The 26,588-nt window shown below is 57.9% G+C and overlaps 1 protein-coding gene across 1 annotated transcript; it reads right to left on the reverse strand.

The window, feature by feature from the left end:
• On the reverse strand, positions 1-26,558 carry LOC103670085 (F-box/LRR-repeat protein 18). Its single transcript, XM_040634731.1, has 3 exons — positions 25,019-26,558; positions 16,210-16,428; positions 1-1,074 (listed from the first exon to the last, which is right to left on the reverse strand). Exons 1-3 carry the CDS (start codon positions 26,497-26,499, stop codon positions 918-920), a joined length of 1,857 nt encoding a protein of 618 aa, XP_040490665.1. The 5' UTR covers positions 26,500-26,558; the 3' UTR covers positions 1-917.
• Positions 26,559-26,588: the final 30 nt, after the last annotated feature.

Genomic DNA, 26,588 nt, shown 5'->3' on the forward strand with positions numbered 1-26,588 from the left:
TCCTTTCTAAGTTTTAATATTTCAAGTTTTCTTGAATGAAGCCAGGTACGTATTTCCCCAGAAACACAGATCTTCACGGAGAACAGGTCCTAAAGCTGAGTGCCGTGCTGGCTGCATGGCGGGCCTGCCCCAGGCCTCGCCCCACAATCCCAGCCCCAGGGGGGTCCCTGCCCAGCCAGTCAGTGGCCCTGAACTTGTCTGATGCCATCTGGCTGGAAACACGCTGGAGACATAACTGGGTTAAAACGTGTGTTACCGGGAAAGAGAGCCCCCAATCCAGAGCTCCCCACTGCGTCGTGCTTCCAGCTGGCCCAAGGGAAGGGGAACTTGGGCACGTGGTCACCAGCGATGCCATCATGTCACTGTGTGAGCACCTCCACCCACACACGCACGGTCACCCCCAGCCCCGGGCCCAAGGCCACCCCTCCACAGAGCCTGATGGCAGGTGGCCAGACACACATGAGACACTCCGGAGGGTTGAAGCAGCAGTGGGGGGCAGCCCCGTGCTGCTCTGGAGACCTGGTCAGGGCCCCAGGGAGTCAGTGCTCTGTGACGGATGTGAGTCTCAGTTTAGAAACACCCACGCCAGGCCCCGCAGGTCACCCAGACAGCCAGCTCTTCCTCCTCATCCTCACGGATGAGACCCACGTTTCACTGAGCGCCGAGAGAAAGCAAGAGGAAGCTTCGGGAGACCCTGGGAGACGATGGGTGTGCGGGATGGCCAGGCAGAGGAGGCATCCTTCCTCCTGGGACCCGACGGGCCACGGTGTCCGGCAGGGGCAGGCAGTGAGCAGCAGCAGCAGGCCACATGCCCATCAGGGCGGTCCTGCTTCCAGGCCCGGGAGACTAACAGGCGACAGTGGCAGGAGGGAGGCTTGGCTGCCGGAAGCAGCTTTGCCCGGTGCTGGCTGTCCCTGTCACCACCACAGGTTCGGCGGCTCCTCAGCCACTCTGCTTTTAAATAAGGTGATCTCATCCAGGTGCACCATGGGGACGTCCCGGATAACATTGGTCAGGCCCTCGTGCAGCAGAGGGAAGATGACGACATTCAGCGCGGGCCGTTCGGCCTGGAAACTGAACCAGAGGCAAGCCGTTAGCGGAGGGGCCCTGGCGGTGCAGAGGGAGGGGCAGCCTGCAGGGTGCAAGGCCAGCCCAGCCCTCCCGCCGGCAGACACGCGCCTCCAGGCCGCACGCTGCGGCTCCAAGAGAGGCGGGCAGAGGGAGATGCGCCTGCTTGGGGGTGGTGCCGCTTCTCGGGGGCACTCGGGAGGCACCCATCAGGAGGCACCCATCCGGAGACACCCATCGGGCGGCCTCAGGAGTTCGCCCGCCCAGGGAGAGAGCAGGAGAGCAGCCTGTCCAAACAGGCCGCCGCGTTCCTGCGTAGCAAGGCCTCCTGGGAGCCACCCAAGCCACGTGAAGCCACACCTCTGTCCACAGCCAGGACAACACCCTCAAGGGGTGGAGGGAAGGGACAGGCAGCCAAACCCGCGTGGGCACAGGCCACCCTCAAGGGGCACGAACTCCCACAGCAGGCGAGGCGGTAACCCTGCCAGATCCTGCTGCTGGGAGCCACGAGCCTCCATCAGAACGCGAGACAAATCCCCACCCTTCACACCCCACAGGGGGACAGTCTCCCCGATGTAGCACAGAAGCGTACAGTGGCCATGGAGTGTCTCAGGTCACCCTCCCCAGAGCCCCGCGTGGAAAGCCGGGGAGGTGACCAGCCCCCTTCCCGCCTGGGAAGGGCATGCTCTGGCCACGGTCCCTCAGGCGCTCAGCGGCAGGTCCCGGTGTGCAGCGGCCAAGAGACGAAACAGAAGTGCCGGCTGCAGGAGTCCAGGAAAAGGGAGACACATGGGTTCCCACAGAGTGCGACAGCAGACGTCCAGACCCCGGAGTAACTTCTGTCCCTCAGGCTCGAAGGGCAAGAGATGGGAAGGTGCCCACAGGGTAGGGAACCTGGGCACTTGCCAAAACTAAGGCAAGTCCCCTCCAGCCCTGCACCCGCTGGAAGGAACAAGGGAGCCGCGGCCCGGCCCGCCCCGTGGCCTGCAGCGGAGGCACTGATGGATTTATGACACATGTAAAGTAAATGCCAAAAAGGTACTCACAGAGCTAGATGTTTTGGCAATAAAGGCGCCCAGGAAATGCCTCCCAGTTCTAAGCTCAGTGCTCTGCTCGCGGGCAGCAGCATCTGTGACCATGAACCTCGCCGGCAAGTCCTTGCCTGCAAACCCGCTGTGTGATTTACTTGAAACAAAATATTCTCGGATGTGGGATGTGCGTGCAAAGACTCCTCCGCCCGCCTGCCCTTCCCGAGGCCAGCAGCACCCCAGAATCTTCACAAGCTGCTGTCAAGATGCTAAAGGGGGATTGATTTCTCACCAAAGCCAGGAATGCAGGCTGCACTGCCTGGCTCCGCTCCCTCCGCACTGCCCCAGGGGCGGCTCCGGCTCCGGGTGGGTGGCGGCGGGCCAGGGGGCCAGCCCAACAGCACTTGGGACCTCCCACAGAAGGTCACCGGGGCAACGAATGGAGGTGCCCCCTCCCCAGCACAACCCCACTTCCTGCTTGCTCTCGGTTCACACCTGGATTCACTTGGACTTGGACAGAGCTCCGGAAAGCAGACTCAGTCACTTTCTTTACAAAGCCCCTCCCTGGACCTCAAGGAACCCGTGCACACTCTCCGCTGCAGCCCCCCAGCCCCCACCGGCCCGGATGGCCAGCGACATCGCCAAAGACATCACACAGCTGGGCGGGCCTCGCCCAGAGTGGAGACGAGAAGCGGTGACAAGGGGGAAGACGGCAACCATTCGACTGCAAGTGTAGGGCTGGGACTCCCTTTGGGAGGGAAGGGGCCCCACAGGTGGAGGCGATTTCTTGGCGGGGTGGGCAGGGGGTGTATCCTGCCTCATAACTTATGAACGTGTCACAATGTTCTTTTGATTTCAAATATAGTTTGAGATTTAAGTAAACAGCCCCAGTGAAATAAAACTTCTGGCTACCCATGTTTAGAAGCCATTGTAGGCTAGTGACTAACGGCAGGACGGGTCACCTCTCAGGACCTCTCCCCTGACCAGGGCCAATGGCATTGCCAAGGCAAAGACTCAAGGCTGCGCTTTTGGCCGTGAGTTCGGAGGACAAGAACGAGGCCTAGGAGGAGGTCAACAGGCTCACCCCCAGACCCCAGACTGAGGCACCCCAAGGAGGTCTCCTGCTATGCTCCTCAGGCAAGGCTACACCCCGTGCTGTCCTGGGCAGCAACGCAGACATGGGACATGCATCGGGCAGAGCACGAGGCAGGCACCCCGGCCTTCCCGGAACTGCCAGCCAGGGACCTCACCGAGGAGCAGAGGAGCCCCACGCCCAGGGCCCTACTCGCTTGTTCTAAAACCCGGCACCTGTGAGTTGGGCCGCCTGGCTCCCACCAGAGGCAGCAAGAGTTGACAGTAGAGGCGGGGAGGAGACCCCATGAGAAGCAGGTCAACCAGGGGTCTCCGTGGATGGGGCAGAAGGCGTGCCCTTCCCAGGGGGCCTGAGGATAGCATTTAAGAAAAGTTCACCTATGCTTACACTCCGCCATTTGTAACGGCTGGAAGGGAAGCACTGCATCAGAGAAGAATCTCTACCTGGGCCGTCGCAAACCGACCACGGGCATCTAACGTGTGCCTTCAGCTATCCGAAGATCTCAGGACCCCAAATACCTTCTCTGAACGCTCCCGGAAGCAGAAAGGAGGGTTTGTTTGTTTGTAAACTATTGTTTTGTTTAAAGAGAAAAAGATGACAGGGGCTCCTGGGTGCTCAGTCGGTTAACCTTGCCTGCCTCCGGCTCAGGTCATGATCTTGGGGTCATGGGATCAAGTCCCGCGCTGGGCTCCCTGCTCAGCGGGGAGTCAGCTTCTCCTTCTCCCTCTGCCTCTGTGCTCGCTCACTCTCTCTCTCTCAAATAAATAAATTTTAAAGATCTTTAAAAAAAAAAGAGAGAGAGAAAATATGGCAGAAAATGTGTGCAGGAGTGCAGAGCCAGGGCCCCGCTCTCGGGACAGAGCCCCTGGCCCGCCTCAGCTGGGCTGGCCACCCGCCCCGCCCGCCTCCTCATCGGAGTCCTGCTGTCGCACGTTATCCTGCGGTACTGAACACACCTGTTCTAGATGTGGCTTCGGTGATGGATCGAAACATACACAATGGGAGTAGGTTTGTTGCACTGCCTTCCAGTCCTTGACGTCTTCATGTTAGACAAAGACCGTGTCCACCCCGGCCTGACAGAGACAGGGCACCCAGCACTGCCCAGCCTCGGGCCGGCCTCCCCGGACCTCCTGCTCGGCGCTCGGGGGCAGCACACCTGCTCAGGCATCGTCCCCGGTGGACACGTCTGGAGGCTTCTCTCTTACTATGATGCTGTTAAACATGATTTACTATAGCATAAGTATTTCTCTGCATCTTGAATTGTGTCCTCAGAATAAATCCCAGAAATAGGGTTACTGGGTCAAAACGTATGAACATTGTTATACCTCAGAAGACAAGCCTTCAACAAACTCAGATACCACTTAAGGGCCACAGTGAGAAGCCGGCTGACCCACCCACCCACCCTAACTGGGTCAAGAGAATATAGTTCTGGAGCAATCAAAAGGGAGAATGGCTAGGAAAAGACCCCCCGATCTCCTAGGGCCCCTTCATCTTCTAAGTCCACTTTGCAGCTGCCTGTAGGCCTTTCAGAGAAGCAGAGAGAACCAGCCTGGGCTCCACGCTCATCACCAGCACAAACAGATGACAAGGGGGCTCAGGAAAGGTACATCCTGCGGTTACCATGCCAGAACCAGTCTAGGCCCGACTCCACAGCGAGGGTGGGACCCCGGGACCTCAAGGCCTGCGGGTGTCACGGAACCGGAAAAGGGTCTTGGGGGGCAGGCCAGGAAGCAGCCCAGAGGCAGAACGGGTTCAATCAGCTTCGAAACACCTGCTGGGTGTGCTTCTTTGCCAGAGAACGAGAAACAACACTGAAGCCCACAGCCTCTTCCCCCCAAGATAAAGGTCTTATAGAAAAGCCAAAGTAGTGAGATAAGTGAGAAGAGCCACTCAGGCGCGCCCTAACAACGGGCTTCAAGAAACACAAAGGCAGACGGTGGCCAGGAATAAAACAACCTGGAGGTGATAAGCAGACGTCTGTCAAAGTGCACAGACCTCAGACGCTGCTCTGGGGAGGAGCGCAGGGAGCACCTTCCCAGCTCACCGATAATCCCGCAGATGCCCAGAGCCAACATCAGAGCGGCCTGGAATCAGCCCAGACCCTGCTTCTGTCCACCGATCCTGCCCTCACGGCCTCAGAGGACTCTAGGAGAGACTCCTTGGGGATGGGAAAGGTCTCCAGCCCACCAGCAGATGCAGGCAGCCACAGCCCACCATGGGGCCACTGGACCTCATCCCTCCACTCGGGTGGCCAGACAATCTGGACCACAGATTGCATCACTGAACGTCTTCCACGCCGGTCAGTAGCCGGGGCTACAGTCTGGCTCCTGACGTTCCTCTCCACCCCCACCGGTGGGCGGCCATCATGGCTCCCACAGCACCAGGCCCAAGGCCTATCCGCTCCCAGATCCAGCCCCGTGGGCCTCCCACACAAACCGAGCCAGAACTCACCAGCCTCCAAGCTCTGAGGCGAGGCCGAGGGTCCCCCCCACCCGGAACCTACAGCAAAACCCAGTCGGCCTGGTCCTTTTCCGGGTCACATGCGGCTCGGCATTCCAGGTAGGAATGACGAAGTGCTCCCAGAAACCTGCCACGAAAACGTGGCAAGCCGATGCTATTCATGATGGAGCTCAACTGCCCCTTTAACAGCAATTAAGGCCGTAAAACAGCACTAAGTCTGTATTTTAAAATCCACTTTCCATTCTAGAGCTCCCAGGGTTCCCCAGACTTAAACAATTAATCGCTCCATCTGTAAACTTCACTCATTTCTAAACACGTTTACAAAACACAAACACAGACGGAGCCCTGTGCGTTTTCGGGGCATGAAGCGGCACATCGGAGCAGGAGGGTCGGAGCTGCGGCCCAGGCCCAGGGGCTCAGCCTTGCGCTTGCCAGCACTGAGCAGGGCGGCGGGGCAGGGACGGGAGCTGGGCACGGCGGCTTGGGCGGCTTGGGACTTGCAGCAAACCGCCTGCTGGCCTCGCAGGCCCACATTCCTCACCAGCACAGCTTAGGCTGAGACACACACTTGGGGACGCCTGGGGGAAGGAATTTCCACAGCGCCTCAGGCTGAGACCTGACCCGGACTGGCGGAATGTCCGACCCAGCCGACCCGAGTCTCGCCTGCTCCCGCCCAGGAACAGGGTTCCTGCCATTCCTGGAAAGGGAGGCTACACTGCTCCAAGCCGCGACCCCCTCAGGGTGACAACCAACAGAGGTCAGTGACAAGTAAACACACGTGGCCTGGAAGGACCAGGAATGGATGTGGCCCCCGAGGCCACTGGCCCCAGGAAGGCCAGCACCTTCTGGAGAGCACTAGGCCAAGGTTCAGAACTGGCACATCCTCATCTCAGACAACTCCAGCAACAGACACGAGTTGCTATCACTCTGCATAGGTGACCACGAAGACTGGAGTGCGGGCACTGGCCTCACCCAACCCCCCCCCCAACGCCTGCAGGCAGCTTCCAGGAAAGGGCAGCATCAAAGAAAATCAGAGAGGCCACAGCCCTTGGGAAGGGCCCTCCCTACCCAGTGCCAGACCGGGGAATGTGGACAGCAGAGATGTGGCTCGGTGCACAGCTCAGACAGGAAAAATCAAAGGGCAGTCCCACCACAGAGGGCCACGTGCAGCCCAGCTCCTCGCCCGGGACGCTGCCATACTGCAGTCTGACCAGGGCCCAATGGAGGGCAGCCCTGCGGGGCGGCTGTGCGGCACTCACTCGGCCAGGACAGGACGACTCTGGGTTTCTAGAGATACAGCAAATGGAACAGATAGAGGCTGGCTCCAGGCAAGGTGTCTGAGGTCACAAGGGAAGGGGGGCAAACACCTGACCCAATGAATTAGGGTGTTTTCACGGTGGGGGTGGGAGCAGGAGGGTGGCAGATGGAAAGCTGCATCTTGCTCCCCTGAGGGGCCCCGAGAGCTTCCAGGCCTACAGGTGTCCCTGCCCCACAGCACTGTCCAACCTCTAGACCCGAAGTGGGGGAACACGCAGAAGAAGCCCCTCCAAACCTAGCGGGGGTGATGCCAGAGAGGGCAGAGAAGGGCCCAAATGTTTAATGCTTCAAACCTGAAAAGGCAAAGAACAGAAAATAAGAGCACGAATGCCTGTCAGGATGCCCTGCCTGGTGCTAGACACACATGGCCGCCACCAACTCCCCTCCCAGCTGAGGAAACTGAGGCAGCCCGCCTAAGGCCAACCACTTCTTGCGAGGCAGGGCTGGGCTGCAAAGCCAGGTCCCAGAAGGGCCAGAGCGGCTGGCACCGCAGCACGACCTCTGACACAAAGCCACTTGGAGGTCAGACACATGAGCCAGCGGGAAGGTGCTGGCCCTGGAGAGAGGCGCCAGGACTACAGATGTCACAGCAGCCCCGTGGCTGAGTCACAGCAGAGTCAGGGAGAAACCAGACCTCCACACTCCGGCCAGGGAGTAGCACAACAGCCTGGGGCCAGGCACTCCTCTCGCTCAATAATTTTCTGAGCCTGAGGCAGGGAAGGAGATAAGAAAAAAAGAAAGGCCTCAGAAAAGTGAGAACAGATTCCAGCCTTTCCCTTTTCAAGTTCTCCCCTCGGTGGAATGCAGGCCTCCAGGAGAGAAACCAGTGCTCTCCGCAGGGACACGCTGGTTACTGTGAGCCGCGGCGCCATCTGCTGGGTACGGTGCAGAAAAGCAGCCAGGGCCCCCGCTCGGCAGCAAGACCCGGTTGCAAGGCCCTCAGGTCTCCAGTGCGCAGCCCGAGCTGCCTGGAGCCACCCTGTGCTGCTTCCCAGCCAGGAAAGACCTCTGCAGGCTGTGCTGGACAGCCCAGACCCACAGACAATTCTAGGCAGCAGAGGCCACCAGAAGGATATGTGCACACCAGTGCCTGTCCCGTCGGGCTGCATCTCAGCCCGGCCCCCAGCAGCATGGCTGGAGGAGAAAGGCTTCCAGTAGACCTGGATCGGGATGCAGCCCTGACAAGCACAGAAGATTCTTCAGCCCTGTGCGCCTCCCTCAGGCCTTGGGGGCTCAGGGTAAGATGCCCACATGGCTCTGGAGAGCCCCACACAGCACCCGGCACAGCCCTCTGGAGGGGGCGGGTGCCCTTCTTCCCTCTGGACACAACCTCCCGTTCTGTCCATGCTGGGGTCCAGGCTACACTCCTCAGCTGCACCTCCCAGAGCCTCAGTTTCCCCATCTGTACACTGGAGCTAACAGCATGTATCTCACAGGAGTTCTGGGAGGCTTGAACAACAGAGGAGTAACAGGGTTCTGGCATGCAAACGGGGTGCTTGCACAGCGCACAGCGTCCAAGATGGGGGCCCAGAGCAGAGACTTGAAGGAGGTGTGCTGGAGGAGCGCACAAGGACAGCCACACGTACAGGGTTCTCAGCACAGTGGGCCGGACCATGCCCTTAACGCCCCGTAGCCAGCGCCAGGCACTCAGTGGGCCCCACCACGGCCAGGGGCTGTGCCAGGTGCTGGGACACGGGAAGAGAGGACTGGTGCAGCTTCTGCCCGGGAAGTCCAATGAACCAAGGCCGACTCCGGGTCTGCTCTCAGGTACCGTGCTCCAGGCGTCAGCCCCGTGACCAGCGCCCCCTGGGGCCACCGGTGAGCCCAAGCCTGCACCTGACTTGCGCTCAGAGCAGAGCACAAAGATACGCTGGGAAAGCAGAGCTATCACACGCCAGTCCCCAAACCTTATTGTCTGATGGGGCTCCAAAACATATAATCGTGTGTGCTACACGGCCTAAGAAAGGGGCCGGTGGGTACAGTCCACGAGGCCAGAGGAGGGAGCTCACAGCCCGGCAGGCGCTGCATGTGAGCAGGCCACCAGCACGGGCTGGGAAGACGCACGCAGGCTCCAGGCAGAGAAGGGGTGCAGACAGGGACCTTGTGAACAGAACCAAGAGGGAGAAAGAGAAGCTCAGAGCAGGGACTGGCATCTCAGCACCAATCTGACCAGCTGACTGGGAGCACTGTGTTGGGGAGGAGTCTGAAGATCGGGAAGACAAAGCAGCTTCACCAGCTAGTGATGCCTACACGGGAGGCAGATGTCCAGATCCTCTCTTGTCACAGCACAATCTCTCAACGGCGTGGTGACCTCAGACATTTATTCTGGGTTTCTGAGAAGGCTCGCGTGTACGTGGTGGGAAAACCCAAAGCTGGTTCCTGTCTCCGCAGGAAGCTGCCCTCCAGGGGTGAGAAGTGGCAGAGCCGCTGGCCAATCCAAGCCCCTTTGGGCAGAACACGTCTAGCAGGGAGGTGTCAGCTCCCCCAAGCTGGAGCCCCCAGGAGTGCGATGACCTAGTGTGAGCCAGTGAGGGTGACAAGAGTACCGACGGCTCTTCCCGGAGGCTAAAAGGGCAGAGCTGGCCCAACATCTTCATCACTGCACCCGAGAAAATCAGCCTTTGCCTCCTACACCAGCCGCCAGCCCAGTGGACAGAGAGCAGGTGGACAGGGAGAGGACCTGCCCTGCACCCCGCTTCCCAGACAGCTATGGTCCATCCCAAAGCCCACGCGCCTGGGTGCTGGACAGCCAGCATCCGATCGAGCCCTCTGAAAACCGAGCACGCGAACAGGCATGGGCTCTATTTTACACAACGAGGATGCTGAGGTGTGCAGACACGACGGTAAGCGTGCCCTGGCCAACACCCGGGCCCCTCCCCGGGTTCCAGAGTCGGAAAACTCAAGGTGTAAAGTGAAGGGAAGTCAATAACACACATAGTTAGCTACGACAGCCGGACCAGAAACCACGATGACACCTGTATAATAGATATGAAACAGAATTAAAAACAATCATTTACAGGGGCGCCTGGGTGGCATAGCGGTTAAGCGTCTGCCTTCGGCTCAGGGCGGGATCCCGGCGTTCTGGGATCGAGCCCCACATCAGGCTCCTCCACTATGAGCCTGCTTCTTCCTCTCCCACTCCCCCTGCTTGTGTTCCCTCTCTCGCTGCCTGTCTCTATCTCTGTCAAATAAATAAAATCTTTAAAAAAAAAATCATTTACAGATTTATCAACACAAAAACCATCCATGATGTGTTACATTTTTTAAAAATCAGGGTAGGAGCGCCTGGCTGGCTTAGTCGGTAGAGCACGCAGCTCCTGATCCTGTGGCTGTGAGTTCGAGCCCCACACTGGGAGGAGAGATTACTTAAAAATAAAATTTAGGGGCACCTGGGTGGCTCAGTCATTAAGCGTCTGCCATCGGCTCAGGTCATGATCCCAGGTCAAGATCCTGGGACTGAGCCCCACTCCCTGCTCCGCTGGGAGTCTGCCTCTTCCTCTCCCACTCCCCTTGCTTGTGTTCCCTCTCTCGCTGGCTGTCTCTCTCTCTGTCAAATAAATAAAATCTTTTAAGAAAAAATAAAACAAAAAATTAAATTAAATTTAAAAAATCAGAGGGGGTGCCTGGGTGGCTCAGTCAGTTAAGCATCTGCCTTTGGTTCAGGTCATGATCCCAGGGTCCTGGGATCGAGCCCCACACGGGGCTCCCTATTCAGCGGGGAGTCTGCTTCTCCCTCTCCCTCTGCCGCTCCCCTTGCTTGTGCTCTTTCTCACTCTCTCTCCCACGCTCTCACTCTCAAATAAATAAATAAAATCTTTTTTTAAAAAAATCGAGTACCAAACCATATAATAAGGTCTGCCGGCCATGACGACCTCTGCTTGGTGGAGCTATGGGGAGCTTTCACTTAAAAGCAGCTTGATGCATGGTCCAATTTTTAGAAATATTAGAAACACATACTATTTTAACAACCAGAGCCCGAGAAACCTTAGTGAATAAGATTTCTCCTGAGAAGTTCAGCAGCAAACCACGAAGACAACAGACTGACATGAAGCCTGTCCGGCAAGGCCAGCGGAGCCTTAGAATTCAGGAGACCTCCAGGCTCATGGCTCTTCTCAGAATTTTGTGAGCAGCCGGGGCCTCCTCCCTGTCAGCAACTCTGACCGTCAGGACACAAAACCGGGGGAGGAAGCAGCGACCGTCTTGGCCGTGTTGAAACGAGGCACCCACGCTCAGCTCTCGGGAGCACCGCAGTCCCATGGCCAGTGGCGTTTCCTCATGAGAGGTCTCTAAATGGCCACTGCCCAAACAGCCTGCTCAGGTCAAAGTCTCTCCAGGAAGCATTCCTCTCGACTTTTCAAATTGTGCGAGCGTCCCTGTGTTCCAGCTTCACCTCCAGGAATGCCACACTCACTAGGGGACCAGGCGGCCCTGCTCTGCAGAGAGCTGTACGCAAGGGCACGTACGCCTTCTACGGAGGCCCCTAGCGGAGGGCAGGAGGGGAAATGCTACCCCAAGAGGAGCAGGAAGCGTTTTAAATTCACTGCCTTTGCCCACGACCGTCCAAGTAACTGCCGCTTCAAAGTCTAAATGAAGTGCAAAGACAGAATTTAAGGGTTAAAAGATCTTAGCATCAGGGCACTGGGCTGGCTCAGGCGGTGAACATGTGACTCTTGATCTCAGGGTTGTGAGTCCGAGCCCCATGTTGGGTGTAGAGATGACTGAAAAATAAAATCTTAAAAAAAAAAGAAAGAAAGAAAAAGATTTTAGCATCAATTCACAGAAATAGAAAGTGGAATAGAGGCCCCCAGGGGCCGGGAGGGGAGGCACGGGGGTTAGTGTTCCATGGGGACAGTGTCAGTCTGCGAAAATGGAAAAATCCAGAGCTGGATGGTGCTGATGGACACTATACAAACCTACCTCGGAGATACCACGGACCCCGTTCCAGACGCCGCACTACAGCAAGTACCGAGATGCAGCGAGGATCACAACAGAGCCACGTGAGCCGTTCGGTTCCCCAGTGCGCGTAAGTTATGTTAACTCTGTACTGGGGTCCAGTCAGTGTGCAATGGCATCGTTACAAACAATCCACATACCTTAATTTAAAAATACTTTACCGCTGGGGCGCCTGGGTGGCACAGCGGTTAAGCGTCTGCCTTCGGCTCAGGGCGTGATCCCGGCATTATGGGATCGAGCCCCACGTCAGGCTCCTCAGCTATGAGCCTGCTTCTCCCTCTCCCACTCCCCCTGCTTGTGTTCCCTCTCTCGCTGGCTGTCTCTATCTCTATCAAGTAAATAAATAAAATCTTTAAAAAAAAATACTCTACCGCTAAACAATGCTAACCATTACCTGAGCTTCCATGGAGTCATACCCACTGATCACGGGTCACCAGAACAAATGTGACAATGAAAAAGGATGAAATGTTGCAAGAACTGCCAAAATGTGACACAGAGACACACAGCGAGAAAAGGTGTTGGAAAAACAACACTAAACTTCCTCAATGCAGAGTTATCACAAACATTCAATTTTTAAAAAAAGAAACAAAACAAAACACAAAACAGCATATACGAATAAAGGACAATAAAGTGAGGTATGCCTCTACATTTAAAAACGGTCAAAATGGTAAAGTTTATGTTTTACGTATAAAAAATCCTCACGGGGGGGCGCCTGGGTGGCACAGCGGTTAAGCGTCAGCCTTCGGCTCAGGGCGTGATCCCGGCGTTATGGGATCGAGCCCCACGTCAGGCTCCTCCGCTATGAGCCTGCTTCTTCCTCTCCCACTCCCCCTGCTTGTGTTCCCTCTCTCGCTGGCTGTCTCTATCTCTGTCAAATAAATAAATAAAATCTTTAAAAAAAAAAAAATCCTCACGGGGCACCTGGGTGGCTCGGTTATGCATCTGCCTTCGGCTCAGGTCATGATCTTGGGGTCCCAGGGCTGGGCCCCACTCGGGCTCTCTGCTCGGCGGGGAGCCTGCTTCTCCCTCTCCCTCTGCCTGCTGCTCTCCCTGCTTGTCCTCTCTCTCTCTCTCTCTGCTAAATAAATAAATAAAATCTTTTAAAAAATAATAAAAAGTAAAAAAGTCTTCAAAATTAAAAAATATCTTCCTGGGAGGGAGGGAGAATGGAAGGGAGGAAGGGAGGGAGGGAGGGAGGAATGAATCCTTGCACCTCAAAGGGCTTCAGCCCAGAGGAGAAAGGTAGAGACTGACAATTTGGAATTTCTTGTCACGCTGGCTGCAGAGACGGCCACTGCCCGTCGGCCCGCAGGACAGCTCCCACCTGATAAGCTGTCTTAGGTCAAGCTAAGACGGAGGTGAGTAATCTGACAGCGATCATCGGAGCCTTCCATGCAGCCCCTCGCCTGACTTCCCCAGCGTGAGCTGGGAGCACAGGAATCCCAAGAGCCTGCACGTGATAGTCACCGCCGTCACACAGCCCAGGGGGACCCGGAGGATCCGTGGGGTGCTGCAGACGTGCACACAGGCCACACAGGCCATGGCATCCAGAGCATGCCACCGAAGGGGAGCCTACGAACACCACCGCCCTCAAGTGCTTTGCCACCAACCTGAGCTGACCCACGCTCCCCATCGCCTGCTGGAGGGACAGGAAATGCTTACGTGGCCACTTGTTTAGTTAACACAACCCCCAGTGCGATCTGGGTTTACACAGAGTCTTTGAGCTTCCAGCATGAGCAGCAAAGCACTCGGGTTGACATGCAGCGGTCCCTGGGGGCCCTGAAGCTCCTGCTTTTCTCCTCCTGGGAGAACAGGGCAAAGGACAAGTAGCAGGTTTAAACTGAAGCTCTGGGCGGACAGGGGCAGGGAGGAGGTCACTGAACTCATGACATCAATCTGAAGCAACCGTGAACACAGCAGGCAGGAAAGACCAGAAGGAGAAAAGCAGGGGCTTTGGGAGCCCCGATACGGTGGGCCCACTGACTAGGAGCAGCAGCCTGACCTCTCACCGCTCAGCACCCCACCCGAGCCACAGCGAAGGCACACTGGTCCCGAGCTCTCCTCTTCCCCTCCCCAGAGAAACCCAACAGAGAAGTAAGGGATCTGCAGAGCTGATCACAGATGAGGATACAGCCTGGCGATAAACACAGCAGACGATGCTCGCTGGGAACAGACGAGACCCAAGCGTGGACAGCAGGAGGGCCATCCGCACCCAGGAGACCGGGAAAATCTGAAAGTCCAGCGATATCAAGGAGTGGGACAAGGACATGGGGCAGGGACTCTCACAGACCGTGAGCAGAAGCATGGCTTAGGAGAGCATTAGGGCAACTTCTCGAACACACCCGAGTGAACACACTCCCTTCTAGAAATCCGCAGACCTGCCCGTGGGGGAGCCTACACAAGGACCCTCCGGGGCACAGAGGAAACACGGGACACAACCCGAATCCCCATCAGCACAACAGACATGTCAAATGTGACGAATCCACGGCACTCAGCAGGAATGAGGCAGCCCCAGTGAAGAGCAACAAGAAATCGAAACTCCACGCCGGAGGAAAAGCATAGGCCGCATAGCCACGTGCAGGGTTACACGTCTCTGGGTGTGACAAATGCACAGAAACAAAGCCCCGTGCCCTTGCGTGCCCTTGGGGATTTGAAGAGCAAACTATCCCAGGAGGTTCAGCAAGTCAGAGGAGCTTGACCTCAATCAATACATGATAATCTTGTATTTCTATTTTTTTAAGCTTCTTAAAATATATTCCTAAGGGAATGCAGAAAAAGCCAGAGCTGAGGTTCCACGTCTACGAGGTGCCTGGAGCCGTCAGACTCGCAGAGACAGAAAGTAGACGGTGGGAGCCGGGGCTGGACAGGGGCTGGGAGGTTAGCGTTCATGCAGACAGAGCCTCCATGGGGAAAATGAAGTCTGTGGATGGAGGGGGCGCTGTGCAAGAGCGAGCGTGTGCTCGATGCCCCTGGACTACACACTTACAAATAGTTACAATGGGAAACTGTGTTACGTATATTTTACCACAATGAAGGAAGAATGCAGGACTGTAAGAAGAATGAGCAAGAGCCAGACAAACTGATCTCCAACATACACAACATTAAGCAAAAAAGCAAAGCACATATAAGAAAGAAGGCAGTAGAAGAAAATACTATGTGTTCATTTGCGCAAAAAAAATACGGAAAGAATAACCGAGAGGTACAAGACCAGTTGTCTGCAGGGGCTTGGTGGCGAGGTGGAGGGACGGGGCCATGGGGCACCGCCTCTCCAAGGACGCCACTTGATAGAGCACTGACTCTGAGCCACAGTGAGGCTTCACACACCGACACCGCAGACAAATAAAACCTACCAGCACATGGTGTGGATGCCAAATGCAATACAGTAGAGTAATAAAGGAACCTGACTGCATTACAAACAAGCGACATGACCACACTGAAGAGGGTGGGAAGCAGAGAACGATCCCGAGCAACTCTGGAGGCAGGATACCACGAGGGTCGGGCAAGAGCGCGAACACACGACCCTCCAGGCGGTGAGCTGGAGATCCCAAAACGGCCTTCTGTGCGCAGGAGGGCGGAATGAACCAGCAAACACACTGCGGATGGTGAGAGCCAGGCTGTTCACCAACAGGGAGGAAAGTCATGGGGAAGGAGGGGAGTCTGCAGGAACCCTGGGACGCTGGGCTGGGATGCGAGACGTCGGTATGAACTCGTTTTTAATGTCAATGCACATGGGTGATATGGAAATACAGGGTGTGTGTGTGTGTGTGTGTGTCTGTGTGTATCTGTGTTTGTGTGTGTAAGAACATACACAGATGAAACTCCTACTGTCCAAGAGGGGGCCTGGAGGCGATGACACCCCAGCAGCAGTGAGCACACCCAACACCCGACCTTGGTTTCTAATTCTGCCCTCCGATAAACGGAGCCAGGCTCCATGAAGACATGGTTGATTCCAGGGCTGGGGCTGGAACGTGTGGTAGTGAGAGAAAGGAAGCAAGTGCCCAGAAAAGGAAGGGGCATGTTGCAAGGGCACAGGACCCGGTCTGAAAGAACCCCCCCACGGCCAAATCTGGAGCCATGTGTGCAACCACAGGAATAGCATGAGCGTGATGAAAACCCACGGAAGAAGATAAAGGTCCTGAGTCCGTACTGATACAAAGAAATACTAAGTAAATGCGGAGAAGGGACAGGTTCCTCCTCACAGCACAGCTCCCAGTAACAAATCGAGGAGGAACAAAGTAAACAGAAAACCGCCCCCCCTGCCCCCCACCCGGCCCGCCCTCCGCCACTCACCTTCGGAGCAGGGACTGCTGCAGGTTCTTGCAGGTGGCCAGGGACTCCCCGGTGAACATGTGGCACACGACGACATGCAGGCAGCGGGCCATGAAGGCCAGCACGGCCTCGGGCTGGAGCGTGCCGCTGCGGGACACCAGGCACAGGCGCTGCAGCGCGGAGCACTGGCTGAGCGCCTGGAAGAACTGCGCGTTGGCGCTGAAGTAGGGCTGCTCCAGCCTGCGGGGGGAGAGCACAGTGAGCGCCGTGTTGCTGTCGGGCGCGCCGGCCACAGGGGCCTCTCGGTCTAGGCCCCCCCCAGATGTCTTTGGGAGCTAAAGAGGGCCTACACCAGCTGTCCCCATGCTGGTCTAGGCCACAATCTCCTGGAGCGCTGGGAGGGGACTCCGACCCCAGGGTCTTCGCAGAAGATCCCAAGTTGGGGGGAGACCCCGCAGGCCCAATGCAAGCAGCCAGCCGCTGTACAGACCCCAGCCAAGTCCCTGCTGGGAGCCTAGAGACCACCAGTTTGCTGCCCTGCCCAAGCAGCACCCCACCCACCTCAAACGCTGACCTGCTGGGCAGGGGGCAGGGAGATGTTCTTGAAACGGTCCCTGTCACACATCACTGCTGGTCTCTGACGCACAAAGGAACTCCAAGGGACAGGGAGGGGATCTGGAGGTTGGGGCGGGAGAGGTGCCTGAGCCAGGCGGGGCTGCTTGAGCCATGCAGGGAAGGGTAGGGCGGTACCGGGCAGATCCACAGTCCTCTAGAAGGGAGGGAAGAAGAGCCAAGCTACAAAGCCAGGACTGCAGGTGCAGACAACAAAAGAACGACTGGAGACCCACCCAGGTCAGCCCTGCTTTAGAGAGACAGACAGGAAAAGATGGCAAGAGCCACACCGGCCGCCGGGCAGGGCCTCGGCACGGGCAGGAAGGAGTGCTGGAGTTGGCACTAACACTCTGGCCACAGGGACCAGAGCAGGACCCGGGAATGTGGAGTAGAGGACAACACTCCAAATCCTTCCAGACCTTTCTGCGCACCCAGGCGAAAAGCCTAGAGGACAGAGCAGTTCTGAGGGCAGAGCGATGTGATGGGGACACACCGTTGGAAACGCTGAGGAAAACTGACAGGGCAGCTCAGCACCAGCTGGGAACACGGCTGTGGAACCTGCAGATGTCCCGGTTTGTGGCAGGACACTGGGCCACGGGCCACAGGAGCCCTCCAGAATGAGAGCCGTGGAAGATGGGAGGGTTGGGGGAAGCTAACAGGATTCCAGGAGCCGCCAGGAGGAGGGCCAAGAACTAGAAGGGAGAAGGGAGCTGGTGGGAGTTGTGCCCCCCTCAGATATGTGACAGTCCTGACCCCTGGCACCCATGAATAAGCCTTACTTGGAAACAGGGTCGTGGCAGATGCAATGGCGTTAGGATGAGGTCATGCGAGACTAGGGGCTCTAATCCAGCGGCCCGTTCCTTACAAGAAGGCCACGCAGAGGCACAGCACCATAGGGACATGCAGGGAGAGTACCACGTGACAACGCAGTGCTCATAAAAGGAGAAGTTTCTAGGAGGAGCAAGAAATGCCCACACCCACACCCACAAGGCAGCGGGTCTGCGCTGGGGACAGCCTGTCCCAACCCCCAAGGGGAGAGAGACCGCAAATGCTCTGAATGCAGTAACATCCCGAGAGAGGCTGATCTGACCGGGACTGGGTGTAGGGCAGTGGACGGCCCCCCAGTCCTCAAAGCCAAACAAGACCCAAACGGGCCACGCACTAGATCCCCGGCACCCAAACACCCAGGGACATTAACAAGTCACAGGACAAAGGGAGAGAGGATTTTAAAATGGGGTCTTTGAGGGGCACCTGGGGGGCTCAGTCTAGTTGAGCATCCACTCTTAATTTCGGCTCAGGTCATGATCTCAGGGTCGTGAGCGCGAGCTCCACATCAGGCTCCAGGCTCAGTGCTGCGTCTGCTCGAGACTCTCTTCCCCTCTCCTTCTGCCCCTCCCCCTGCTCATGCTCTCTCTAAAAATAAATAAAATATTTAATAAATAGATAAATAAATAAAACGGGATCTTTGAGGAAAAAAGAGCGATGCCAGCCACGTAACAGAGCAGCCACCGGACAGAACGTCACCCAACAATGGAATGTTCCATCCTGAGCTGTCCAGTGGGGGAGCCACCACTCACTGAAATGTGGCTAGTGAGACTGGTTTTTAATTTTATTTTATATATATATGGTTTTTTTTTTAAGTACTCTCTATGCCCAACATGGGGCTCAAACTCACAACCCCAAGATCAAGAGTTACATGGTCTACGGAATGAGCAAGCCTGGTGCCCCTTAATTTTAATTAAATGTAAGTGGAGTGTGATGTCCGGGTCATGAGTTCAAGCCCCACATGGGGTGTAGTGATTACTAAAAAAATAATAATAATAAATGCAAGTAGAAATCCTAGTAAGCTTCTGACACTAATACTGCTGGAGGAACTGTGGGTCCTTCTGGGGTAAGATTTCAAAAAGCCTCACGTTCACCCTCCCACCACCAGTGGAAACTCAGAGCATATGAGGGCTAAGAGCTGCACCCAGCGGCAGGCAGGAGGGAAGCTGCTGGCAGGGCCGTTCTGGGCACCGCTAGGGCAAGAATCCCCCGGGGCGGCCACGGCTGTCAGAGACACGACGCAAGCAGGTGTCCCTCGCCAGAGATGTGGAGCCGGGCCTTACCCCCGGACCCCGCTGAATGAATTCCATCCTCACAGAAAAAGCTCAGAGAGCCAAGAGCAGAGAGCAGCGCCCCTCAGAGACGCGAAGGTGGCTGTGTGCAGTCCTAATGCCCCCCCAAGCAAGGATAGGTGACAACCTAAGCCACGCAGGGCCCAGACAGCAAGTAAATGTCACCCAAGTTAGGAATGTGAATTTTTTGAAAAGTTGCCTTTTCTTGAGAAAATGTTTGCACACACTCTTTGATTCCCCCTTTCAAAAACAAATTATTCTTTTAAAAGTCCTAAGATAAGCATCCCTTTGCAGACCTGAAAGTGGGAAAATGGGAGGGCGGAAGTCCAGAAGCGGGCCTGCGGGCTCTGGCTTGTTCCTGGGGAAGCCAGCAGGAAAGGAAGCACAGGCCTTGGGCGCCCCGGTCACGAGGTGGCGCTGTGGGTCCATGCCAAGGGATGAAGATCTCGGTTACAAACCCAGTAAGCACAGGGTGAGTGTGCTATGTTCACACACACTTTTAAACGGTTTTCAACTAGCCAACCACTTGCAGGCTCTCCCACGCCTGCAACAGGTGTCTGGGGTGGGGGCAGGCCTGTCCACTCCACCGGCTGCCTGGACAGGCGGGGCCCACGTGTCCAAACCTCTCCTCCGCTCCCAGCACCACAGGGCTGGGGATGACGAAAATGATCCATCACAATCACATTTGCCTTGGGGAGCCTGTGGTCCTGCTCCCTCCCAGCCAGTGAGGATCTGGCCTCCAGAGCCTGCTCCCCAAGAGGCAGCCTGGTCTCCCCAAGGTTCTGTGGGCACAGGAAGGTGCTCGGGGAGCACCCCTCATCTGCCCACCCACCTCCAGCAGGGGCTAGGCCTCTAGGCCGGTCTTGGGACAGCCTCCAGGGCCTGGCTCCAAACCAGCCCTCTCGCTTCCGCCCAGACGCTGCCCTGGTTCTGAGGTCATGAGTAGCCCAGGGTGACTCAGGGTAATGCTTTCTCCTCCCTCCCCTGTGAGGCAGGGCTTAATTAGTCCTGGGAAAGAAGGTGCCCTTCTCTGTCCAGCTTGTAATCCTGCCGAGGTGCGCCTCTGGAACGACGTGTTCCTGCACCACCTCCCCATAGGAGCGGCCCTGGCTGCACGGACACAGCTCCCGGCCAGGAGTCCTGGTGGGCACAAAGCTCCAATTGATGGGGCTCGCTGATGGGGACAGTGGTGGCAGCAGCTGGCCAGCCAGGGACCCCAAGGGCTGCCGTCTCAGGGACATTTCCACCAGGAAGAGCAGGAGCTGCTCAGGGAGGCAGCCCTAGCAGCAGCATGCCAGCCTCTCCCGGGCTCGGAGCACCACTTCCTCTCTGCGGCTCCTGCCCACGGCAGGCGGGCAAGTACCACCTGCTCCTTTCACTCCAGCCTCCCCGGGCTCGGCTTGCCGCAGAAGGCAGGAATCCAGAGGAACGGGGCCATTTGGCCGCATTTTAGAAAGTGGTGTTTGTTCTGAACAGGCAGTACCCAGCTCTGATCAGACATGGTTCTCAGCAGCCGGCGTGCACAGAGAGTCCATTATGAGCGGCAGTCAAGTTCTCGGGCTGACCTACAAAACCCATTTATCCCAGGTCCTGCAGGCCTCCCCAGCCACAAAACCCACCACGCATGCACGGCCCTGCTCCTGGGGAGGACCTCGCCACAAGGATCACGTTCCGGCCCCAGAAGCCACTTGGTGACCACTAAATGCTGCTGTGTTACGCGGTCCGATGTTCAACGGCCCCGTGAGGCAGGAAGTGTTTCCAGCAGCCCACAGACCAGCTGTATCACCTAGGCAAGCTCCTCAACCCTCTGGGCCTCACTTTCCTCATCTGCAAAATGGGACAATAGCTCCACTCCTGGGGTGATTCAAAACGTCAAAGGAGTCAAACCTGGACGCACAGGAAAAGCACCTGGCAGCCGTGACAAGCACACCAGCAAAATCCAACAGCAGTTGGCACCCCCAGCCCTTCCTGTAGCTCCTGGGACACCTCCCGGCTCCATCTGCCGTCCGCCCGCCCGCTGGCTCCTGCTCGGTCAGCTCTCTGATTCTTCCTCCACCTCGTGACTCTGGCTGAGTGGCCCCAGGCCCAGTCTGTGGTCTGCTCACTTCCGCACACGGCCTGGGGTCCACGGCCTCACACACTCCGGCGTGCACGTGCGCAGTCGAGCCGCACAGCCTCCCCCTCTCCGCTGATGGCAGCGTGGCAGTTCAACTACTTGGGCCAAAAGCCTTAGCACCATCTGGACTCACCTTGACCCCCACCTGCCCCATGGACCCGATCGATCAGCAGACTCCGGATCTCTCCCTGAGTGTCGGACACAGCATCCTGACAGTGGCCCTGCTCGCGCCCTGGCCCGTCTGTTTCGACACAGCAGTATAACCTGCCCTTCTGCTCCCCTCCAGCTACAAGAGCCCTTGGCTGCTTCTGAAACACCCGGCACAGCCCATCTCAGGGCCCTGGCACGAACTCGGCTCCATCCAACAAAACCCTCCGGGCAGACAGGAACGTTCCACACGTGCGCCCTGTCCACCACGGCAGCCAGGAGCACACGCGCTCACCGAGCACCTGAAACGTGACTTGTACCACTGAGAAACTGCATGCCTGACTGTATTTCACGTTAACTCATTTAAATGTAAGTCGCCTGTGATTCACGGACACTAGCGGCTCCTGCCGCGCCACCTGCCTGGCTGGGAATGTTCCTCCCAGGTTCTACTTTGCTAACTCAACTTCGTGAAGAAATCTTTTCTCACATCTCACCTTCATAACGTCCACCCCCTGCCCTCCAGCATCCCTCAGCCCGCTCTGCTTTTTTCTCCCCAGCATCCTTTGCTCTGTCATAATCCACATTCTTTCCTCCGTGCACTGTTGGCCCACTTTCCCCAATGGAATTTAAGCTCCCCAGGGACAAGGATCTCTCTGCTTAGGACAGAACCCGGAGTAACAGGTGTTCAGGTATTTGCTAGATGGAGAAAGAACCATCACGGGGACCTCAGGTACCAAGCCCTGTTCCACAGGCCTTACAGGTACAAATTCCTTTGGTCTTACCAGCCCCACTTTACAGGTGGAGGACCTGGGAGTGCCGGGGGGGGGGGTGCAGCTCAGACGCCACGCCTACTCCCCTCTCCCCCAGGCAGAGCGGCCAGGAGCACCTGCGTCTCCAGGGGGCCCTGCAGGCAGCAGACACTGAACGCTCTGGACGTGAGGCAGGTGTTTGCAGGAGAGATTCGACTACTCTGACTTGTTAAATTACGTGACTGTATTACTTTATTTTACCTTCATCAGTTTGCTTTTATCCAACACTCCCCGATGATGACCAAATGGTGAGACCACAGTCCAGTCAGGAAAGGTACAAGGCTTAATGGGCTGGCAGGAAGGCAAAAAAGACTGATGACAAAGATGAGAGACCCAAAAATACTTTGACTTGGAATTTGGTGAAATTAGACCTCAAATGCTCACTTGGCCTCCCCTCGATAAGGAACATTCACTTCCTAGTCACAGACTCTGGTAGGTTAGCAGGGTCGCAGACCGGCAGAGTCTTCTGTTTGTTAATATAGGGAACCGTCTGCACCTTCCAGTGACATGTGGCCTGCTGACCACGCAGCCACCACCACTTCTTCCAGAAAGGCCAGTGACGTGACAGCAAAGGCACAGGGAGAAGCAAGGCGGGACAAGGCGCTGGACAGAAAAGAACCAGTGAGGGGCGCCTGGGTGGCGCAGTCGTTAAGCGTCTGCCTTCGGCTCAGGGCGTGATCCCGGCGTTACGGGATCGAGCCCCACATCAGGCTCTTCTGCTATGAGCCTGCTTCTTCCTCTCCCACTCCCCCTGCCTGTGTTCCCTCTCTCGCTGGCTGTCTGTCTGTCACATAAATAAATAAAATCTTAAAAAAAAAAAAAAAAAAGAAGAAGAAGAAGAAGAAAGAAAAGAACCAGTGAAAAGAGAGGGTCCGGATTTCTGTTATCACAGACACACAGGGCAGGTGTGGGCATCTCAGAAGTCGGAAAGGCCCGTCCGTGCAGGGAGTGGTGGAGGGGGCTGCCCGCCGTGGTCAGGGCCCCTCCTCCACCCCACCCTCGCAGGAGAGGTGCCCAAGCCGGAGAAAGTAACACAGAGGACCTGATGTGGGCCAGGAGGCAGAGGCGGGCAGGAAAAGGGGCACTGGGTGGGTGGGGGGTGGGGGAGTCAGGAAGCAAAGAGCAGGTCTGCGGTCCTCACTCCCACAAGCCCTGGAAAGCCAGAGCCAGGAGTGCCCAGCCCACCTGGAGCACGAAAGAGGGTCCCAAAGGCCCTGCAACGGGAACAGCAATTCTGCCCACTTCGCGTCCCTAACCGTCTCGTGACCTCTTGTATGACCCGCAGGCAAGCTCCGGAAGTGGCTGGGGAGGCACAGCCGGAGCCCAGCGCACGGGGCTCTGCACACACTACACGGCCTCACGGACACTGGACAACAAAACTCGCATGAAGTTCACTTTGACTCAGATTTCCAAACCAGGGGCTTCTAAAAACAGCATTACGGATCTCAAAGCAAGTGCAACCGGAACGTGCAGGACACAGCATAAATGACTCCCAGATACGGGGCTCTGTGGACACTCAGGACGAGGACCCAGCTGCACATCCAGGGAGTGTGGACCCAACACGGCAGAAAACACCTGCTCTGCCACACGGAAGGCCGGCCTTAGACGCTGGGCCTCTCACCCCCCGATGAGCAGGGCCTCAGGGAGCCGCACTGTTCGTGTTGTGCTTGGAGGGGAAAGTGGAAGGAGGGCAGACACAGTCAGCAGCGGAGGTCTGGAAGGCTCCAGGGTGTGAGCGGCAAGCACTCTTCCAGCTCCAACTCAAATCTGGTCCGTTTCCTGTCACATGTGGACACTTTCTGACAGGAGAGTGGAGGTCTGCAAAGGACACAGATGTCTCCATTTTGCAAGGCCCCAGGGCCACGGTCAAGCTCAGGAGTTAGACTGAGCTGGGTGACCCTCAGCTCCTCCCTCAAGCTTCCACTGCCTTATCTGTGAAATGGGAACCACGAAGGGCTGTCACCGGGATTAAACCAGACGGTGCCCGAAAGCCCTTGGCTGAGCACCTGGCCCTCACCAAGAGCACAAAGTGCGGGCTGTCGTGGGGACAATGACACGTCTCAGGGCCCCTGGTGCCACCCCCACACCCCACCCCTCAGCTCCAGCCTGACAGAGAGACCAGCTAACGATCTACGCCCCGCCGCCACTTCCTCCCCACCCTGAAGCCCTGCTAGAGCTGGGGTCTGCTGCCGCCATACCTTTCGAGCAGTTTCTGAGAAACTGCAATTTTGTAAGATCAGATTTGTCAAGATTTTCAAACGTGTCTCGAGTCAACAAAGGTCCCCTTTAAATGCTGGGTCCTCACGAGAGCCCCCCTCATTCTATGGTTCGACTCAGGAGTCCATTTCGTGTCTGCGCTCTTACGACAACAGCCTGGGTGGGCTCTGCCCCTCACTCTCTCAGATCAGCCTGCCTCCTGCTCCAGGCCACCGCCACCTCCCAACCACGTGTGGCCCCCGCTTCGGCGCCCCTCTCTCCAGCTCCTCCATCCTGGCCCCTCCTGTCCAGGTGGGGTGCCGGCTGGGGTGGGGGCCTTCCCCAACTGGAAATTGGCCCACTCCGTCCGCCAGCTGAAGGCCTGCAGCACTTGCACCTCACCTGGCTCCCCGCCCCACCTAGCCTGTGCTTTGGGACAGCCGTGTTTTTGTGAGACCACGGGGGCTATAGCACAGGCGGCCTACTCTCCCAGCTCCCGGACTCGTAGCTCCGAGAATCACAGGGTCGGACAGAAAGCCGTGAGTTCGGCTCCGGCTCCCCAGCTTCCCAGGTCTGCTGCATGGGAGCACCGCCCAGCAGCACCTTCCAGCGCATCCCTGCCTCCTGCCTGCCCCCTGGGCTCCACCCACTGCTGCCGCCCCGCCCGGACTCTCAGCCACTAGAGGCCAGCCCTCCCCTCGCTCCGCTCAGCTCCGCAGGCAGGCAGTAGGTGCGCAAACATCAGCCGTGCCACGCTACCCACGTTCCCGCGCCGCCTCTAACCCTCCCAGGGGCCCGCAGGGGCCGCAGAGAAGCTGCCAGGGCCCCCTCACCTGAGGTCCTTCAGCCGCTTGCAGTGCTTCAGCATGTCCGAGAGGGCGGACATGTAGACCACCTTCCCCATCATGCCCAGGTTGGCCAGCGAGAGGGACTGCAGCTGCTGGCACTGCAGGCCGATGCTGACCAGCCCAGAGCCCGTCAGGATGCTGGGCAGCTGGGCCAGCGTCAGGTGCCGCAGGAACGCCAGCTGGCCGATGGCGGCCACCTCCGAGTCCCCGACGTTCTGCGCCCGGCCGCAGGGCGGGAGGGAGTTGCGGATGGCGGGCTCATTGCGCGGCATGGCGGAGGAGAAGTTGGACCCGATCAGCTCGAGGCGCTCCAGGAAGGGCACGCTCTTCAGCAGAGACCAGAACACGGAGGAGGGCTGAGGGCCCGCCTGCCCCGAGAAGGGGTTGGGGCAGGATTGCACACCGATGCGCACCTTCTTGCCGAAGCCACGGGGCACGGCGTGCATGGCAGGCTGGGCGGGCGCGCGGTCGGCCCGCGGCGCCGAGTCGGCGACGGAGCAGACGGGCAGGGACAGGGAGCGCAGGTGGCGCAGCCGGGCCAGCAGCTGGCAGAGGTGGCGGCCCGGGCCCTCGGAGCTGTGGTGGTGGGCGGCCGAGAGGTTGAGGTGGCGCAGGTTGCGGCAGGACGCAACGAGCGTCTCCAGGATGCCGCTGTCGATATCGTCCTCCGCCTTGCGGAGCAGGGAGTCCGGGGACAGGCAGTGCACGCAGCCGCTGAGGTTCAGGCTCGCCAGGCTGCGGAGCTCCTTGCCGCCGTTGATGACCCGCTGGATCAGGTGGCCGCCGGACAGGGTGCAGCGGCTGAAGCTGAAGTAAAAGGGGTCGTTGAACTTCATGTGCTGCAGCAGGGACGAGCCGTTGAGCCAGGACCTGGGCAGCTGCAGGGCGTCCAGCGCCACGTTGCGGGCCATGGAGTCCAGGAGGTTCTTGGTGGCCCCGCTCTCGGCGAAGCTGCCGGGCACAGAGATGAGGAAGGCGTGGAGGTTCTCGGGCGTGCGGTCGCTGAGCACGGCCAGGTAGAGCCGCACCACCTCCTGGTTGATGTAGCCCGGGGCCAGGCGCGCGTAGAACACACGAAGGTTCTGGTAGTGCGGCACGTTGCTCTGGCCCACCATCAGCTGGCCCGAGAGGATGGCGCCCTCGCGCGTGCGGTCGAGGATCTCGAAGTAGAGCAGCAGCTTCTCCAGGCTGGTGCAGCAGGGCACGACGCCGTAGGACGGCGTGTACAGCGTCTGCTTGAGCTCGCGCACGCGGCTCAGCGTGGCCTTGCACTCGCCGCTCAGCTGGCCGGCGTCGAAGCCGGGGCTCACGTCGATGGCCAAGGAGCGCAGGTGCTGCAGGGCCGAGAGCATCTTGGAGAGGCGCAGGGAGGTCAGGTGGCAGCCCGAGAGGTTCACCTTCACCAGGCTGCGGCAGCGGGCCACGTGCTCGATGGTGGCACCCGAGAGCCAGTAGCAGCCGGCCATGTTGAGCTGCTGGATCTCCCGGCCAATCTCCTTCACCAGCTGCTTCACCTTGTCCTCGCTCGCCTGCGGGGGGGGGGGGGGGGGGGGGC

This window comes from Ursus maritimus, unplaced genomic scaffold (genome assembly GCF_017311325.1).
Source record: "Ursus maritimus isolate PB19 unplaced genomic scaffold, ASM1731132v1 scaffold_2, whole genome shotgun sequence".
Lineage (NCBI taxonomy): Eukaryota > Metazoa > Chordata > Mammalia > Carnivora > Ursidae > Ursus > Ursus maritimus.

Coding starts and splice junctions, on each gene's coding strand:
- LOC103670085 (XM_040634731.1), bottom strand. CDS start 26,499: ATGGCCGGCTGCTACTGGCTCTCGGGTGCCACCATCGAGCACGTGGCC. Junction 16,429..25,018: donor AAGCGGCTGAAGGACCTCAG/GTGAGGGGGCCC, acceptor CTCCCCCCGCAG/GCTGGAGCAGCCCTACTTCA. Junction 1,075..16,209: donor CAGCAGTCCCTGCTCCGAAG/GTGAGTGGCGGA, acceptor CCTCTGGTTCAG/TTTCCAGGCCGAACGGCCCG.